General features: G+C 29.6%; 2 protein-coding genes across 2 annotated transcripts; one reads left to right on the forward strand and one right to left on the reverse strand.

Annotated features, from left to right (window-relative positions):
- The first annotated feature begins 10500 nt into the window (after window positions 1-10500).
- LOC120073821 (probable acyl-activating enzyme 1, peroxisomal) lies at window positions 10501-13090 on the forward strand. Its single transcript, XM_039026687.1, has 2 exons — window positions 10501-11062; window positions 11533-13090. The coding sequence occupies exons 1-2, from the start codon at window positions 10742-10744 to the stop codon at window positions 12973-12975; spliced, it is 1764 nt and encodes a 587-aa protein (XP_038882615.1). The 5' UTR covers window positions 10501-10741; the 3' UTR covers window positions 12976-13090.
- Window positions 13091-13150: 60 nt separating this feature from the next.
- Window positions 13151-15431, reverse strand: LOC120073822 (endochitinase A-like). Its single transcript, XM_039026688.1, is given in 4 exon segments — window positions 13151-13608; window positions 14709-14859; window positions 14988-15350; window positions 15353-15431. Coding segments are annotated over 4 exon segments (963 nt in total). The 3' UTR covers window positions 13151-13238.
- Between the last annotated feature and the right edge of the window lie 5974 nt (window positions 15432-21405).

Raw genomic sequence — 21405 nt, forward strand, 5'->3', positions numbered from 1 at the left:
TCAAGTAAGGGAGAGTAACTTATCCCACCATTCATAAACAGTTCTTACGATTTTTGGGTGGTCAAAATTCCACCAAATTTCCTGAATCAAGAAAGAAGATTTGCCTTGCCTTTGCCTTTGCCTTTGCCTTTGCCTTTGATTATATATATATATTTTTTGTTTCAGTTTTCCCAAGCCATCAGAGTTGGGAATGCTTTCTTGTTCCAATAAATTCAATTCAAGACAACAATTTGTGGTGTATTAGATTTGCAAAATCTGAGGAGAAAGCAATTTTATTTTTACTTGTATTTGACTTTTCTCAGCTTCTTTATTAATCATCATATAACAAATTGAGGTTTATGGTGGCAGAAATCTTTGAGTTAAGAAATTTTCTTATTAAATTTTTATTTGGAAACAACTCTATAAAATTTGGCCATTTGAGTAAATGAGGGCAGCAAAATTTATATAATGTAAAATCAAAGGGTTCAATTATCTTTATTCTCGATACTACTGTTCCATTTTATGTTGACTAAATTGTAATAATCAAACCATTAGTCTAAAAAAGAGATGTAAAAAGAAATTATCATATTTCACTACAAATTTGTTATGTTGTATCGATTTGGACTTTAAACTTTTAATTTGTTCAAATTGAATCCTAATTTTAAACTAGCGTTTATTTTCTACCTTGTATAACTAGTTATAAAACACATGTAATGCACGTGGTTAAAAATCTTTAGAACATACATTTTGTCGGTGAAATTTCCAATAACAAATTAAAATAAATTCTATTAAGTTCAAAATAATAGATATCTGACATATATATATATATATATATATATATATAGTATTTTATGTTATTCATAACAAATATAAAATGAGTTGCACGTGTTTGAGGATTTTTGGAGCAACTTGTAACATAAATTTTTGATGTTAACATACATTTGAATCACTATACTTTGGATGGGAGTATATAAAATGTAAATTTTTTACATGAAATTAAAAAGGTGATGGAATAACAATATAAATGATACTCATACATTTATTTGATCTTTTGAATCTATCAAATTTCATCTTGTTGCTTTGTGATAGTTCTCCTAACACAATGAATAAACATATAAATTCAAAACACATGAAAAATAGATAAAAATTTTGGTTTAGAAAAATAAAATAAGATATCTAAGATTCTGATAAAGTTGAAACTATAGAAACTAATCAAATATTTAATTGAAACGAATAAAATAATAAATAATATAAAATTCAAAGTATTAACAAAAACTACATGCTCAACATTTAAATTTTAAAATAACACAAATATGTAAATCTTTGTTATGGTTGAAAAGAATACACTATATAATTCCCTACAAATTGAAAATTAAAAAATGTCGTCGCTTTTTGATTGAATTCAATCGCTACATTTCTGAATTCAAAATAATTGTCCTTGTTGATAACACTCCCTCCTGAACCTTATCCTTACTCTCACATTCGTTCTTCCCCCTTTCCTCATTCAAATCCACTTCCATTTCTTATCTATCGACCAAGTTCTTATTTTATTTTTGCTTCTTGTAATTTATCTTACTCGTCTTCTTAAAAAAAGGAATTTAAATAAAATAAAGAAAATGAAACTAAATTTCTTACCTAATTGAAACTTAAATTTGGAAATAACCTAAATATTTGTTAATATTGGAAATAAATCTAATAATCAATATTGTATCAAAATTTAAACTTCAAGATACTATGCATTTCTAGTTTTTTCTCTCAAAGATAACGGTTAATGGATAATAATAAATCAAAATTAAAAATAAAGATAACAACCATACATTTTCGTTGAAGAAAATAAGTTTATGGATTATCTAGGCTAGACTTTGGCATGATCCAATATGTTCTTTACGAATAATGAAAACTTCAATTATCATTCTATAATTCTTTCTATCGTGACATTATTAAAATGGAGATGAGACCAAAGAAAATAGAAAAACTTGATTTATTCGTTAAAAAATATTTATTTATTATGTGAAGGGTTGTGTACTAAATGTAAGAGATGTTTATATTTGAATTTTAGTTTTTATGTGAAGGAATACATCAAGAGGATTCTATGACAGATGGAAATGTGTAATTATTGTTGTTTATTTAAAAAAATATTTAGTTATTATGTGAAGTTAAAATTAAAATTACTTATTCACAACATTACATTTTTTTCAGATGCTGTATTTGTCTAAAAAGTGTAAGAGAAATAAAAGTTAAAAATATCAAGAAAAACTCTGAATAGTATAAATAAAATTGTTTTTTAATTATAAAGGGATGTGAATATAATTTATACTTTTACTTTTTCATTATCTCTTCCACTCACGTGATGCCCGTTTGTAGTACGGTTGGCAAAATTTCGCGTGGGATCGGGTCCCCACGGGGATGGGGAGGGTATCCCGTCCCGTCCCCAACCCCGACCCCGACCCCGAATTTATATTTTTTTTTTATCCCCTCCCCAGTCCCTGTCTCTTATACACATCTAGATGTGTATAAGAGACAGACCCTAAGGAGGTTAATTTGTTGAAAACATTTTTTTTTAAAAAAAAACACATACTTAATGGAAATGATATAATGGGCATTTAACAAAAATTGAAGGATAAAATAGGGAGAAAAAGATTCTCTCACATAGCCTCTTTTAACATAGTAGAGATTTTGGTTAGTTCGCCTACTAATAAGTTTTGCACATAAGTTTGACCAAATACACAAATAAAAAACTCTAATGCAGTTCTCTGTAAAATTTTATGAATTTCACACCATACAAATGTTTTATAATTTATTCAATGCATAAAAGAAAAGTTTTTTAATACGATATTTGTTATATATACTACTTTGTGCATATACAATACAAAGTTATATATAATTTTAATGTGCTTCAATTTTGACTTTTTTTTTTTTTTTTTTAATAAAAAACCGATATGAATCAATAACCTTTTTTTCCTTCCAAATACAAATTATAATGTCCAATTTATAATTAAAAATTAAACCAAATCAAACTAGTGGATCAATTTGTTTTTTTTTTTTTTTTTTTTTTTTTTTTTTTAATTTAATTTAATTTAATTTTTTTTTTGCTTTCCTAATACAAATTGAACCAAAAACTATTTTAAGTTTACTTGTTATCCCAAAAATTCAAATATATTTATTTACATATCAATCTATACGCCACCCAATTATTCAAATTAAAATTACTTAGTCTTGAATGAACCCTCTCTTTTAACTTGATTAATTCAAGCATAAACTTCTAATATTTTTCTTTATTTTCTTCGTTCAAAGGTGGTTAAAGCAGATGAGTTTATAATAAACCCTTAATAAATAGATAAGTTAAATTATAAGTTCAATCCTCAATTTTCAAATTTATGTTTCTAGATTTTTAATTTTATATCTAATAAATTATTGAACATAAAATTTGTTCTTTAAATTTTTGAACTTTCAATTTTGTATCTCATAAGTCATGTGACATATTTAAAAATTTTAAAAATAGACTTATTTAAATGATATAAAAATTGAGTTTAATGTTTGATATAATACTACAATTTTAAATTTTTGTCTAGCGACCTATTAAAAATAAAATTAATAATTCAAAGATTTATTGAACTTAAAATTTAAAACTAAACAGATGTTTTTTAAGTTCAAGAATTTTATTGGATACAAAATTAAGAATTTATACAGTTTTTTTTTAGATTAATTTAATTTAATTAATTAATTAATTTTTGTGGAAGGAAGTTTAAGAATTAAAGGGATATAAAGATGGAGGGACTAAAATAATCCAAACAATCAATATGAGCTTATCATTATGTGTAACACATATTAATAAAAAAAAAAAAAACACAATAAAACAAATATGTTGGAAGTTGGAACAAAGCTTCCTTTCTTGATAAGTGTTGACTTCTCTATTATAATATATAATTTTAAAAAATAATCACGAAAATGTAATTTAAAAGAAATCTTTTATGTCCTCATGTGGTTGGCACCAAGCACAATTTTCTTAAAACATTCAGATGAAGAATGTCAAGGGTCAATTTTACAAAAATATTGATAAAATCTCAACTTGATAGGTAATTTGAATGAAATCATAAAAAATTTGGAAATTCATTGATAAAGACATTTAAATTTAAAAAAAAATGAAGTATTTCATTTTTCACATTTTAGACATGTTTATCATTTACATTTTGAAATATCTTAGGTCTCATTTGATAATCATTTGAATTAGTTTAATAACCATTTCATTTTTTTGTTTTGATTTTTGAAAATTAAGCTTATTTTCTCTCAATTTCTTACCATGATTTGTATCTTTCTTAACAAAAACAAGTTTTTTAAAAGCTATTTTTTTAGTTTTCAAAATCTGGATCGGTTTTTCAAACTATTGGTAAAAAGTAAATAACAAAGGAAAAAATTTAGAGGTAAAAGTAAGTCGATTGATTGGAAGAAGATGAAGTCAGAATAACAACTAGAAATACAGATGGTAGAAGCGGAGACTCAAGAGAAGTCTCAAGCGAAAGATAAGAAGTTGGTGCAATCATGGTGATCGCACATGAGAGAGACTAAACTTTTGATACCATATTAGTGAAGGAATCAAATTCCTTGTGGAAGCGTGTGAATGCCGTGCATTTGACAATCAATTTTGATAAACACATAAACTAGAGAAAAAGTATACAATAAAGGATAAACAATTCTAACAAATAAATACTTTTAGAAGGAGGAGATCAAGATGAAACTTACCCTTGAAGACTCTCTTCACGGTGTTTTCTCTCCAAGTCACGAACAACACGATCTAGATCTCCCTCAAACTCAACGTATTGTAAATCTTCCCCCGAGCACCACTGGTCATGAACAGTAGATACTACCAAAAAAACTTTCTTGCTATTCTCCGATAAGGAACAAAGGATTTTGGGATCTTGGTGATTTTGGCAAACGGTAGGAAATTTCAGAGAGAAAACTTGAGAGAAAGATGAAGAAAAATGAGATTTTTATTTATGTAACTCTTACAGAATCACGTGTGTGTTCCCTAAGATTCAAGAAGATAGAGGAGTTATCAACTCCCTCCCTTTAACTTCTAGTAAATCCCTTTTAATAGTTATTTAATTTAATTCAATATATATACATATATTAAATTCCATTTAATATATATAATTAAATTAATAATAATAATTAATGAACAATTAATTAATTAATAATTAAATATCATATATTTGATTTCATTTGAATCATATTCAAATGGCATCATCTCAATAATCTATAATTTTAATACTAATCTCATTCATATTAATTTTATTCTATAGTATTTATATGAATCACATTTATATAATTAATATTTGAATCTTATTCAAATATATCACTCTCATATATTATATAGTATTACTTATAAATCATATTTATAATTAACTATATATTAATTGAATCTTATACAAATATTTTGTTGGGTTTTATGTCCTAAAACTCGTAGTTTGTAAACAATTAAACTTATTCTGTTATCAATAAAGATGCCATTGATGTTTATTTAATAAAGTTGCTATTGAATGTATGAATTACTCATTTCATTTTAGAAGTAACCTAAATCCAATAAACTAAAATCCATGACTATTACATGAGTACTTAGACTTTATGTGAAGACATAAGAGTAGATCAAGTTCAAGTAGATAGCCAAAATGGTCTATGGTATACGGATAAGGCTAGATACCTTATTTTGTTCATGTGGAGATATGCGAGTGAAGGCGTCCTGTGTAAAGAGTTTGTATAAGACCGGATCAAGAAATAAGTCATTCTTATTTTATAACGTTGTTTACTGTTTAAGTTTGACTATTTCAAAGCAATGACCTAGGTAACTTGACCTTAATCCTGAGCTAACTATGAACTCCTGTCTATTCAGAATTATCCTTAGATTTGCATGGGTGAGAGTTGGCCCAACACGACGACTTAATAAGCCCCCCATTTCAGGGGTAAGACCGAGTAGATAGCTGGAGACATAGGGTGCAAGACGGAATTTACTCTTACTCGTTTTTAAGGATAGTAGAGAGGTTGTTCCCTTAAGTGCTGACTCCGAATCTTGAACAAGGGGCTCCACCCTCTCATTGGCCCGAGAGGGACTCGATTTGGTGATTGGATCACAAAAAAATTGTTCATTAGAGGATCAGTGGGACTTAAGGAACAAGATGTAATCTTGGGGGTAAAACAACTTTTTGACCCAACCATTATCACAAACAACTTGTGAAGGTTTGACTTACTGATTATGGTTATATCAAGTGGGCAGAAATATATCTATAATGAGGGGAGTGCAATTACTGGGCTTTAGTGGAGTGACTCGGTAGTTAATAAATGTTGGTTAATTGAGTTAAAGAGTTTAGCCGGTTAATCTCGGATCATTGGAGCTCATGATCTGTAGATCTATTAGGTCCTCTATTAGCTCACAAATGGATTAAACCTTAGAATAGAATGATGAAAAAATTTGAAACGTTCAAATTTAATTTAAGGGAATTATTAATTATATACGATATAATTAAACGTTTAATTATCGAATTAAACGAAATTGGGGAATTGGATAATATTTAAATATGTTTAAATATTAATTACATGAATAGTGATTCAAGTTTGAGAATTTGGTATTTAATTAATTTAATATTTGATATTAAATTAATATAATTAATTAAAATTTTTAATTAATTATTAAGAATTAACTTTATACAATTAATTATAGAATTAATTTGTTTTAAAATTAATGAATTGTCATATAATATTAAGTTAAGGTTATTAATTAAATATTTTATTATAAAATTATAATTTTATTTTTAATTTTAAAATTTTGATTTCAAAATTTTGAAAATTGAATTTTGAGTTCAATTTATAAAATGAAAAAAAAAATACTTAGTGGATTTTTTCCACTTTAAACACCTTTTATTCCACCAAAAATATTGAGGTTATGGTGTCAGTTTCTCATCAAATTGGGTTGCATGTTATCGATGTACAAAATGAATCAATTTTGTTGAGAAATGGGATTGATGCAATTTGAGTTTTTGTGAGAGAAGTTCTCTCTACCATTTCCCACCAGAAAAATCCTCCAAATCTTTCATTAATTCAACCTCATTTTGGATTCCACCACCCAATCTAAGGACTAGGAGAATAATAAGGAAGATCAAGTGGTGGTCTTCAAGGTGTCGAAGAGGAGATTCAAGCTAGAATTGAAGATCTGAAGAGCTCATGACAGGTATACTTCATAAACTCTATTTCCTTAATTTGAACATGCTTACTTGGTTACTAAAATTAATGGAATTAAAGTGCTTAAGTTCCTAATTGCTTCTGCTTGTTGATTGTTAATACTAACATATTTATCTCTCTTATATAGTATTAATTATAAATCATATCTATAATTAACTATATATTATAATGTATTAATATACATTATACTTCATATGAATCACAGTAATATAATTTTTTTCTTAGATAGTTTGAACATTTCAAATTATTCCAAAACCATTTATTCCTTGTTTTATCATTATTGAGCTAGCAAGGGGACCTATTGGACCTACGGATTAGAAGCTCCAATGATACAAAATTAATTAATGAAACTTCTTAGTTAATTAATCAACATTCATTAACTGCAGATCACTCCACTAAAAAACCATAACTGCACTCTTCATATTATAGATATATTTCTGTATCCACAAATATAACTAATCAATAGTAAGTCGACCCTTCACGAATCACTCATAACTATAACTAGGTCAAATTACTGTTTTACCCCTATAGTTACGTCTAACTCTTTAAGTATCATTGGTTCCTCTAATAAAGAATTAGTTATAGTCCAACTATAAACTAGACCCTTCTCTGGCCAGTGAGAGGGTGAAATGTTTCATTGTTCAAGACCTGGAATCAGCTCTTAAAGGGGCAATTCATCTACTCACCCTTAAGACGGGAGTAAATTCCATCTTGTGTAGCTGTGTTTCCAACTTCCTACTAAGATAAATCCCCAAAATGGTCAGCTTATTAAGTTAGTGAATCTGACCATCAGATCAAAGGATCACCCTTATAGACAAAAGTTCACAACTCACTTAGAATTAAGGTCGAGTCACTTATGTGTTGAGATTGGTGTCCTAAATCTTTTATATTCTCATAGTTTGTAAACATTGTATAAACAAATTGTTATAATAAAATAATTGTTATTTTATGAGCATACACTCAATCCAATAAACTAAGATCTTATGTTATTTTATGTAATTACACAAGTATGTAGAGACATACAAATGAATTTTTTTAAAATAATAACTTAAACGGTTTGAAGTAGATGGATAAGGCTGGATACCTTATCCTAGTGAAACTTTATCCTAGTGAAACTATGGATATGACCCGCTTTGTAGATGTTACAAGTGTTGTAAAGTGCTATAAATGATATGATCCTGATCATTTATCTGGAGACATGTGAGCGGGATATCCTATACAAAGAGTTTGTATAGGATCGGACCACGAAATGGTTAGTATTATTATATAACACCGTTAATAATAGAGACTTACATTTCACCAGGATGACAATAGGTGACATGACCTGAATCCTGAGTGAGTTGTGAACTCCTGCTCATGAAAGCGGTCCTTTGATTTGTATGGGTGAGAGTGGTCAGATTGCTAACTCAATAAGCCTACCATTTTGGGGATTCGTCTGATTGGAGAGTTGGGAACATAACTACACAAGACGGAATTCACTCATTTCCTAATGTCGGGGTAAATAGATAAATTGCTTCTTTAAGGGTTGATTCTGAGGCTTGAACAATGTGGCCATACCCTCTACTGGCCCGAGAGGGACTTGGTCATAGTTGGAGTATGATTTATTATTCATTAGAGGAATCAGTTGTACTTAAGGAGTTAGATGTAATCACAGGGGCAAAACGGTAATTTTAGTCCAACTGTATTTACGAAAAATTTGTGAAGGGTCATCGCACTGTTGATTGGTTATATCCAATGGACACAGAAATATATCTGTAGTGCGAAGAGTGCAACTATCATTCTTTAGTGGAGTGATCGATAGTTAATGTAAGCTCGGTAATTTAATTAAAGAGTATAACTAATTATCCAAGTACCATTGAAGTTTCAATCTAAGGGTTCATAAGGTCTCTCTGTAGCTTAATGGGGATTTAATTGAGAATTATTTTTGGATTAATTTGAAGTGTTCAAATTAATTGAGGGAATTAATTATATATGATATAATTAATTAAATTAATTATATGTGATGTAATTGATATAATATATTTGATATATTATAGTATAAAGTATTTTGAGGGGTATTTGAATGTGATTCGAATATTAATTATATGGATGAGATTCATATAATTAAATTAAATATAAATATTACTTATATTAATTGTCATATAATGTTGAGAGAAAATACAAACTATAGATTATATTGTATTTGATACAATATAAAAACTATAGGTTATATGTTATATTTGATATATATATATATATATATAAAATAAGTTAATTATTATATTTATATATATTTATAAATTATTTAATTTAATTTTTGAATTAAATGAAATGAGGGAGTTATGATAATAACTCCCTCCCTACTTTTTGTCTCTATCACTTGGGGTTTTGGGTTAGGTGAGAATGTTTATCACACTCAATTTTCTCTCTTCCAAAAAAATTACAAGAGAAGACCTCTTCTGAATCTCTCCTCTTCCCTCTTCCAAATTTTGGGCAGAGCCCACAACTCCTACCAATTCTCAACCTTAGAGAATACAGAAGGTTCCAATTGTGGTGGTGTCATGATTAGAGAAAGGATCGTGATCTGTTCGAGGGGAACGTGAAGATGGCTTCAAGGATAAGCTATTTCTTCCCTATCTCAAATTAATTGCATGTTGTACATTAGATTATAATGCATAATCTATTCTTTTGATCATTCTGTAATTCTAAAATTCTTTGAAAACTAAAAATATGATTGATCCCTGCTTCCACTATGAAACTATTTTCCCTTCATTATGGTCATATTGAAATGTTAATCTCTTTTAAATAATGATGTTATAAAGATAGACTAATCATTTCACGGTCGGGAAAACATGACTTTACCACTTTATTACTTTTTCCTCAAAAATATATGTATATATCTCCAATAATATAAATGGTCAATATTAGGCAATAACAAAATAATAACATAATATAACAACGTATTGTTATATCTAACTAGTATTTATAAACTTAATTTTTAAAAATAAAAATCAAACAACCAAATTAGTACCGAAGGGGACTTTTAGTTTGTGGTTTTTTAAAATTCACAAATTTACTAAAAATAAAATTGAAAATGAAAAATTATATTAATCATAAAATCGATTAATATTTAAAATACAAAATTAAATGTTGAAGATCAACCAACACAAACTTTTGGAAGTTTAGCTCAAATGGCATCACGTCATCAGCTAAAGTCCTATCAATCAAACCTTGTTTGTTTGTTTGTTTTTTGAAAAATACCCAATGTGTTGTTTAATTATTATAAAGAGCCAAAAAGCCAAAGCTACAAGATTTATCCAAACATCCATATTTCCCATACTCAAAGGATAATAAATTTTGATTTTGAAAGTGCCCAAATGTTTCACTCTACCGCCATCTCAAAACCCATTTCTCAAACTGGCAGTTTTCCTCTTTTTGTTTAAAGGATCCAGATGAAGATTCTCTAATAGTCCAGTGGAAAATCTCACAAGAATCAAAGGAAAAACCAAAAGGGGTGCTGTAGATTTCTTCTCAGTTCTTGAAAATCGCAACAATGAATCGGTTTCTTCACAACCACTTGTTCCGTTCAGTATTGAGCTTGAACAGAGCGCTTTGGACTCGGAATTTCCCTTCAAACCGTCGTGGTTTCTCTGATTTGCCCGAGTCTTGGAAATCCATGATGGGTTTGGTTCGATGCCCTGCGAACGATGTCCCCCTGTCGCCGATAAGCTTTTTGGAACGAACAGCCAAAGTTTACAGAGACACACCCTCGATTGTCTACGGTTCTATGTCGTTTACTTGGGAAGAAACCTATGATCGGTGTCTCAAATTAGCTTCTGCGATGACCCAGCTTGGGATTTCCTCTGGCCAAGTGGTGAGTTGTTCTAATTTGCATAGTTGATGTAGTGATTCAGTTGGGTTTCTTTTCATTTTTCTCATGATTTTGATATTGATATTCTGATTCAAAATGTATGCTGGTTGATTGTTGAAGAATGGATGAATGGTTGTCTTTCTTTTAAGTTGAGATGAATGGGTAGGAGTTGAAATCACACCTACATTTTGTGGTCAAATTCAAGGATGTGTCTGTGATAATTTTTGGGTTTAAATAGTGTTTGGATGAGCTTAAGTTTTTGGTCAAATGGTAATTTAAGGTGGTACCATGTGGATATGAAATTTTGTTAGATGATATAATATTAATTTTATCTTCACGCATGAGATTAAGCTTTTGGGTAACCAGTGGTTTAAAAAATAAAGATTCATTTTTCTTTAAGGGGTGTTCTTTGGTTCTGTTGTGGCTCTGGGATTTCTTGCTGCAGTTTGCAAGTTTGAACTTGTGTTGAACAGGTTGCAACTCTGGCTCCTAACGTTCCTGCCATGTATGAGCTGCACTTTGCTGTTCCCATGGTTGGTGCTATTCTTTGCACCTTGAATGCTCGCCATGATTCATCTATGGTGTCAGTCTTGCTGAGGCATTCAGAAGCCAAGATCATTTTTGTTGATTATCAGTTGTTTGAAGTTGCTTGTGAGGCAATTCAGCTTCTTGAACGAGGAGATTCAGAACCTCCTAAGCTAGTTTTAATTCTTGATTCTGAACATGGTTCATCACCAGCTTCGTTATCTTCTAATGTTTATGAATATGAAAGTCTGATTGCATCTGGGAGTTGTGACTTTGAGGTTCGAAAACCGAAAAGCGAATGGGATCCAATTAGTATAAACTACACTTCAGGCACCACATCTATGCCCAAAGGGGTTGTTTATAGTCATAGAGGTGCCTATCTCAATTCGTTGGCCACGGTTCTACTCGGTGGAATGGGGTCGATGCCAGTTTACCTTTGGACTTGTCCTATGTTTCATTGCAATGGATGGTGCCTTACTTGGGGAGTTGCAGCTCAAGGTGGTACGAATCTTTGTCTCAGAAAAGTCTTACCTAAGACAATATTTGAGAACATAGCTTTGCACAATGTCACACACATGGCTGGTGCACCTACCGTCTTGAACATGATCGTGAACTCTCAAGTGAGTGACCGCAGGCTACTTCCGAACAAGGTGGATGTCTTGACTGGCGGTTCACCACCTCCCCCGCAGGTACTCGCTAAGATGGAAGAGATGGGATTCCGAATCTGTCACTTGTATGGTCTAACTGAGACATATGGGCCTGGGACGTATTGCACATGGAAGCCAATGTGGGATGGTCTTCCTTCTAATGAAAGATCAAGGATTCGAGCACGTCAAGGCGTCCATCACGTTGGACTGGAGGAGGTGGATGTAAGAGATCCCGTGACGATGGCGAGTGTCCCGGCTGATGGCAAAACAATGGGAGAGATAATGTTTAGAGGGAACACTGTGATGAGTGGATACTTCAAAAACCAGAAAGCAACAGAGGAAGCTTTCAAGGGAGGGTGGTTTCACAGTGGAGATGCTGCTGTAAAACACCTCGATCACTATATCGAAGTAAAGGATCGCTTGAAGGACGTCATTATCTCGGGTGGTGAAAATATAAGCACGGTCGAGGTTGAAACTGTTTTGTTCGGTCATCCATCAGTTCTAGAGGCTGCTGTTGTAGCTCGCCCTGATGATCATTGGGGAGAGACACCTTGTGCATTCGTCGTATTGAAGGAAGGATGCAATGTAACTGCTCAACAACTTATTGATTACTGTCGGGATCGTTTGCCGCATTACATGGCTCCTCGATCGATAATATTTCAAGATTTGCCAAAGACTTCAACTGGAAAGGTACAAAAGTTCATTTTGAGGGAAAGAGCTAAGGCTATGGGAAGCCTTTCTTGAACTAGTTTGGAGAAAAAAGATTCTAAATTATCTGTTGTAGTACAGACCAATTATGATTCTTTAGGCTCAAACTATTATGAGTTACTTTGTGATAAAAATAGTTCTGGTTCAAATATAGAATCAAACACACACACATATAAATAGGCTTGCTTTGGTTAAGGTGCTAAAAGCAAAATATTCCAAACTTACATCACATGTATTTCTGCTCATAGTTATATTAGTGACATAAATATATTTTTAATTATTCCATTTAATATTAAGGTTTAAGCAAAAGAACTTTGATGCTTGCAATCCAAGTTGTCTCCATAACTAATACCTAATAAGTCGCAGTACCTTTTGTAAAATCCAATTCTACTAGTCACAGCATTAGTAGCACGACCTCCGCATTCAACTCCACCATTAATGATGTTGGTAATGACACCGTAACCAAGGAATCTTCCAACAGCTCTATCAGAATTTGACGGCTGCCATCGACCGTTGATAACATCGTGACATGATGGTTTGTTTCCTTGTGGTGTCATCCAAAACCAAATCGCTGTCTTCAATGCTACCACTGCATCTGTAGCTACCAAATCTGGGTTGCTAAGTAAGTCCAATCCCAATGCTCCACCAGCTTGTCCGTAATTATAGTTGCTAATTAAACAATGTATAAGGTATTTAAATAATTTGCTTGATAAACATTTAAAGAAGGAAAAAAAATTGGTCCATAGATTTTTGCTCTAGTTCTCATTTGGTACTTATTAGGTTTCACTGTTTTACCTAAAAAATTTGAGCTTAATTTCTATTTGGTTCCTATTGAAGCTTCACAATCTTACATTTTTACCATTGTGTTTTGAGTTTAGTTTTCATTTGGTGTCTAAGTTTCAATATTGAAGACTTCCATCCTAAGTTTTTACTAATGCTTATGTTGAGTATTTGACGTTAATTTTAAGTTTACTAATTTTAAATATTATGATGTGAATTTTTTAATTAATTTTAATTGGATGAAAAATTAGTGAAACATAATTTAATTATAATTAATTTAATTCTTTTAATTAAATTAATTAAGACATTAACACCATGAGTTGAAGGCAAGGATTTAATAAAATAATCAAGGTCATTAAAAGTGTAGATTTGGAATATTTAGGGACCATATTGAAATAAAACTCTAAATTCAAGTGTAAAAATGTAACACTTTGAAATCTAGGGATCAAATAAAAATTAAACCCAAGACTCAAGAGTAAAAGTGTAATATTTTAAAATCTAGGATCAAATAAAAAATAAATCCAAGACCTAGGGACGATAAACAAAAAGATATTTTCTCCGTTAAACAATATCTAAAATGAGATTCATTGCATAATGTTTGTACTATTATTCAATTATATCATCCTTAATTTTTTTTAAGCTTTGTTTCATCATAATTAATGTCAGTTGACCTAAACTCTTGTTGACTGCTTCCCATAACGTTCATTAATAATTACCTTACCCAATCCCACAATAAAATGAACCCATTAAGCTAATAAAGAATTCATTTTACAAATGCTCATTATCTTAACGTAAATATAATATAAATATTTATTGTTATAACGAGTATAACTCAATTGACTGTATGTATGAATGTATTAGAAACAAAAATATTTGTGGATCGGATCTCCCTATTCTCTATCGTATTAAAAAAGATGAAAATATTTATTGAAAAATACTTAAATTGCATTAGAAAAAATAGAATATGAGGATTGAAATTGGAAAATTACTAAGAGATTTGGATGGGTCCACGTCCATAATATTGCTGGCCAGGAGCACAAGGCCATTGTGAGCTAGGTGAGCAATAACCATTCCGATTGAGTTCTCTTATGAAACAATATCCCCATGCATATGGACCATCGGGTGCGGTTGGCCATCCTCCTATATCCATGGAAAAAAAAATAACTTATACTAAATAACATGAAGTTCTATCTCTAAAAGTATCATGTCAAAAAAAATATTGAAAATCTTTATACTATCGATATAATAAACAGACCGACTAAACTAACCACTAGTTTCATGAGAAGTTTGGCCAAAGAAAGCTGCCAACTCTCTCTTACGAGTAGCATCATCTCCAGTTGTAGCAAAACCACTAAAGAATTGAGCTGCATTAAGAAAAGCATCGTAGCTGTAGAATCCATTGCTAGGACATCTTGGATCATTACTATACTTAAGCATTTGGTTGAAAGCCTCCCGATTGATTAGCCTACTGATATCGCCTCCGCCACGTGTAGGAGTTGGTTTCGGCATCGGAGTCGGGTTTGTACGACGACATCGACTTTGGCAGCCTGGTCCACAGTAGGCATCCGAGGTGCCGCACCACCCAAATTGGCTACAACACAGCCCGATCGGGCAAACAGCGCCACCGGCCTCCGACCACATTGCTCAGCGGAGCCTCCCAACAATAACAAAGCAAAAGATAGGAAAATCAATAATGCATAAATCTTCTTCATTCTTTTGATCTCTCAATAATATGAGATTGTATGGAAGAAGAAAATTGCCCATCATTTAAATAAGAAAGCTTTGGCTGAATTTTCCACAATTAATTACATCATATTTGCCATTATAGATTTAGTTGATTTAGTTCCAGATTTTCAAGAGTTTTGTGTGGTGGGTGCTCATTTAACTAAATTCTTGCACTCACCAATAATATATTATTATTTAAATTAAATACCAAAATTTAGTTTCTAAACTTTTAAATTTGTGTCGTATTCTTATTAAACTACAAAATATCTAATATAGTTTTCAAACTTAGTTTTTTCTAATAGATGCTAGAACTTTAAAGATGTCTAAATAATTAATTTTTGAACTTTTAATTTTTTCTTTTAAAAAAATCAATCAATTATTATATTTTAAAGGATATTTGTAATACTTAGTAGAATAAGAGAAGAAATCTAAAAATATATTACATCTTTAAAATATTTGTAAATATGGATGAGTTGACTAGTCAATTTTTGATTTTTTTTTTTTTTCAATTTCGCCTTCATTGTCTTATCTTGTTATACACCTTTTTTTAGTCCTTTTATTTTCTGTATTTTCTTCAATTTTTGCTTCTTTCCTCACTTTTTTTTCATTTTATTTTCTTTCTCAGTTTTTGCTTCTTCTTCCTTTTTATTTTATTTTGTTCTTTCTTTTATCCGATTTTTGCTTCTTTCCCTTCTTTTTCCCTTTCTTTTTCTTTCCTTTTTTTTTATTTTTTTTTTATTTTTTATTTTTATTTTCTTCCTTTTCTCCGATTTTTGCTTCTTCTCTTATCTTTTTTTATTACTTTATTTTATTTTATTTCTCCGATTTTTTGCTTCTTCCCTTTCTTTTTCTTTTTTAGTTTTTCTTTCATTTGCCCGGTTTTTGCTTCCTTTTTTTCTATTTAATTTTTTTTTTCAGTTTTTGCTTCCTCTCTCTTATTTTTAAAATTTTTCTTTCCTTTATTTGGTTTTTTCTTCTTCCATTTTTTTTCACAAGAATTATGAGGCCGAGTTCTATACGCATGACTTGAAAGTACTCAATTCATAAGTGACTTAACACCAACAAACCAATCATCAAGTTTGATTATTATAACAAACAATAAATATAAATAGCAAATGAAAGTCTATTAGTGATAGCCACTAATATTTTCTATCATTGATAGCTTAATCTTTGATTATATTTTCATAGTTAATAGCCACTTATAAAAATCTATCATTGATAGCCAACTTAATGAATTTAATTAATTAATAAAGTTGAATCTCGAACTTAAATATAAGTGGAATGCCTAGAAGTTATCACTAATAGCATGTTTATTAGTAATAGAAACTATCATCGAAAAGAAAATAGACTTACAAATGTTTGGGAAGGACGAGAAAGGGGCAAAAAGGTGTTTGGTGGCTATGATTGATAGAAGCTACTACTGATAGCATGTTACCAATGATAGAAGCTAATATTAATAGCATGTTATTGATGATAGAAGCTATCCGATAGCACGTTATCAGTGATAGAAGCTACCACTGATAGCACGTTATCGGTGATAGAGAACTATCACTGATAGCATGATATCAGTGAGATCATTGATGACATCTTATTAGTGATGTTATCAGTGAAAGAAGCTATCACTGATAACCACAATACGAGTAATGTTAGCGATATCAGTGATAAAACTTAGGTGATATCTATATATCGAGTTTCTTTCAAAGGTGATAACTAATTGTAGAAGTCTATCATTGATAGCCTTAAGTGTTAATATTTCAAGGTTGATTCTAATTGATGAAAGTCTATCAGTGATAACGACTGATAGCTGCTATCGGTGATAGCCATGATAAAAGATTATTAGTGATAACTATTATGGTAATAAAAGTTGTTGGCCTTCTTTCAAAGTTGATCACTATTTATAAATCTATCATTGATAGCTACTGATAGCCTTAAGTAGTAATATTTCAACATTGATTCCAATTGATGAAAGTGAATCAATGATAGCTACTAATAATTGATAGCAAATTAAAAGCTAATATTTCAAGATTGTATTATTTTTTCTAAAATTAAAAACTATCGCTGATAGCAACTATCATCGATAGCAATTGATAGAAGCTATCAACGATAGCAGCTAATAGTAACTATCAGTGTTATCACGGATAGCTGCTATCAGTGATAGCTTTTAGTTTGAGAAAATCGGGAAGAAGTGAACAAAATGGTGACTAGGTATGGGGTTTTTAGTCTTTTACCATTTTTTGATCTATATATGCAATTATTTTATCCTTATACTACATATTCTATTATTTTGGGCTTGAATTCTATTTATCCAACTAGCCGTATTTTAAAATTGAATAATTTTATGTATATGAGTAACTTAAACATTTAATTTTGTATGTAGAACAGTTTGTAGTAACTACTAGTAAACCATAAATCCTACCAATACGAGAAGTGTAATATTTTTATATTATAAGATTAAAAAGAAAAGCACGTTTAGGTGCATCTTATAGCACACATCTCACTTAATTGTCTAATCATAATTTTCCATATGGTAAACTCATCTTAATTTGGTAAACTCATCTAAGTTTAGTTTATAACAATTTATTTATCATCGTAAACTTTTTTAGTACGATTAAGTCAACAGTGGAGGTCAAATTTTGGAATAAATTATTCAATAAGACAGCTAAAGTACATTCGAGTTTATATGCTGTGATTATTAAAAAAACATGTAAATTATTGAATATACATCTAACAGATTGATTAATATGTGAGGTGGGAAAATTTATATCTAAGTATAAATATACTATATCAATTAAGCTATATACTCATTTTGGCATCATATTTATTTTCTTTGATCTTGTAGCAAGTAACCACTAACTTTAGAATTATTTTAAGAAAAATGTGATCATAATGGGGCTTTTTCAAGCATGATAAGGAAAGACATATTATACTATAGTCACAAAGTCATCCACCAATTGGGTTAAGACCTCATCCAAAGAATGATTAATCCAATAAAATTTAAATTGCACAAAACCCTATTACCAATCTTTCATTCACAAAATATATATTTCACAAGATAGTGCTAAAGGGGGAAAAGTTTTCCATGAATATAGAACTATAGTATATGATGGGTTTTCTTGAATTCTCTATGCCATTTTTATGGTTGAATGCAGAACATTTTTTTAGTTCAATGATAATTGACACGATGATAAATTTATAATAAACCAAATGATACCTAAATTTAAATCTCTGTGCACGCAATTCCTTTGAATTAATCTTTTTTCTATATAACAATACATTTAAATCTGCATTATATTAAAAAAAAACAACTATATGAATTACCATTTAATTGTACAATAAATTAAAATATATCGAACACAAAATTAAGGATTAAATTACAAAAGTTTAGTCTTTAAATTTTGGAACTTTATTTATTTGGTCAATGAACTTTAAAAAGTGTAAACTTAAGCTTTTAGTTTGTATGTAATTAAGTCTTAAATTTTCAATTTTATTCATGTCCAATAGATTTATGAATTTTTAATTTTTTGTTTAATAAATTAATAAGTCATTAACTATTCAATATTTTTCTTTTAAAAGAATCATGGATCTATTAAATATAAAATTGAAAACTTTAATTTCATTAGGTATGAATTCAATTTTATATATTATAGATCAATTAATTTTTTTAAAAACCTATATATCAATAACCTATTAGACATAAAATTGAAAGTTTAGACCTATAGACATTTTAAACTTCAATGATCTATAAAACAAAAAATCAAAAGTTGATTAACTAAAATTTTAATTTATTTATTTTTTACGCTTTTTAATATTTTTTGCAAAGCATTTAAACCAAAGCCTAACAAAAACAAAATTTTGAATCCGCAAGTAGATGGACGCGTGTGTATATATATATATATATTAATTTTAGAGGCATTTTCAAATATAGAAAATAATGCGTGGATTTCTCTTTTATATATCATAAAAACTATATGAATCAAAGCTATAGTATATATTATTAAACAGAGTTTTTTTAAAAAATTTAAAATATTTTATTTAGATTAATTAGAGATTTTTTTTTTAAAAAGATCATTTTTTATTGAAACTCCATTGATACGAAGGATTTAAAATTAATAAATTTTAAAAATACTGTTTCAAAAACTATTTTAAGTAGTTATCTCAAATTTTTCATTTTCTAAAAAGATGAATTTTTAAAATTAAATACTTGAAAAGTTAAATCAACCGACCTTTATTTAAATTAATTTTTTTTGTCCTCACAACTTTATATATCCATTATAGATGGGTTGATTTAGTTCATGATTTCCAAGACATTATAGTTTTTCTAAAGCTTGTGTCGGTGCTCATTTAACTAAATTCACAATGAGATAATCAAATATATTTAATATTTATTTTCATACTTAAATATATCATATTGTGTAGGTCCAGAATGTCACCAATATGCATTGTCTCATATGTGAAAGTGGACAAAGATTAACAATATCATAATATTGGAAGGTCCTAACATTAGAAGAAAATTTCACAAAATGACTCAAAACTCAAAAACTTTTCTATCACTAACCTTTTGTCCATGTGAAATTTCAAAATTACTCCCAATTTTTAAAAAACCTTCTGATCGCACCACATTTCTTCTTCCTTCAATGATTTCTTCAATCTTTCATTCAATATACATTCAATACACCACCAACATTTCACCAAAACATTTATTTCCAACTAATATTCTTCTAATAGCATTGAAGAGAATGGAATGTCACTCTCAGTATTCACTTTCTGTCGTCAAACTCCCCACGAAATTCTCTCATTGTTCTCTCGTTGCTTTCTCTCAGAGTTTTAGCCCAACATCTTCGTTGATCACTTTCATTGTCAGATTCAGTCCACATTTCTTCTTCCTTCAACGATTTCTTCAACCCTTCATTCAATGTACGATTTCTTGTTCCAGTTCGTTTTTATAATTAGTGTCGTTTAGTATTAAATTACAATACGATCGTTTATACATTACTATGCGATCGTTTATACATTACTATGTAATCGTTTACTATGCGATCGTGTATAAACTACTACACGATCGTTCATAAATTACAATACGATTGTATTGTAATTTATGAACTGATCGTGTAGTATTTATACACGATCGTTTAGTAAATTATAAATGATCGTGTAATAGTATATACACAATCGTTCATTGCAATATAAGTATAGTTTATCATTAAATTACATTACGATCGTTTATACATTACTTTTTGCGATCGTTTATACATTACTATACAATCGTTTACTACACGATCGTATAGTAAATTATAAACGATCGTGTACTAATTTATACACGATCGCATAGTAATGTATAGACGATCACATAGTAATATATAAAAGATCACATAGTAATTTATACACGATCGCATAGTAATGTATAAACGATCACATAGTAATTTATACACGATCGCATAATAATGTATAAATGATTGTTCACTTATCAATAATTTGTTTATCCCATTGTAGATCAATGATGCTACTTCGCATCTTTATACGATTTGGTAGGGATTGGGATGAGTCCGGAAGAAATTATGTTGGTGGTTATATGAAAGGTCTGAAAGTAAAAAATGATATAATAGTTAGTGAATTAGTGAGTATGATGCACCAATGACTGAATATCGATCCAAATATGTTTGATATATCGATCGCATAACAAAAACTAAACGATCACATAACAAAATCTAAACGATCGCATAACAAAACCTAAATGATCGTATAACAAAAAACAAATGATCGCATAACAGATATCTAAACGATCGCGTAACAAAAACTAAACGATCACATAAACATATATCTAAACGATCGCGTAACATTTAGCCAAACGATCGCATAACAAAACCTGAACGATTGTATAACAAAAACTAACGATCGCATAACAGATATTTAAATGATCGCATAATAGATATCTAAATGATCGTATAATAAAAACTAAACGAT

The sequence above is a fragment of the Benincasa hispida genome, chromosome 3 (assembly GCF_009727055.1).
Source record: "Benincasa hispida cultivar B227 chromosome 3, ASM972705v1, whole genome shotgun sequence".
In the NCBI taxonomy this organism is placed as follows: Eukaryota; Viridiplantae; Streptophyta; class Magnoliopsida; order Cucurbitales; family Cucurbitaceae; genus Benincasa; species Benincasa hispida.

What these genes read in the sequence shown, in the direction of transcription:
- LOC120073821 (XM_039026687.1), top strand. Translation starts at nt 10,742, where the DNA reads ATGAATCGGTTTCTTCACAACCACTTGTTCCGTTCAGTATTGAGCTTG. An exon ending in GGATTTCCTCTGGCCAAGTG is followed by an intron (nt 11,063 to 11,532) that starts GTGAGTTGTTCT and finishes TGTGTTGAACAG; the next exon opens with GTTGCAACTCTGGCTCCTAA.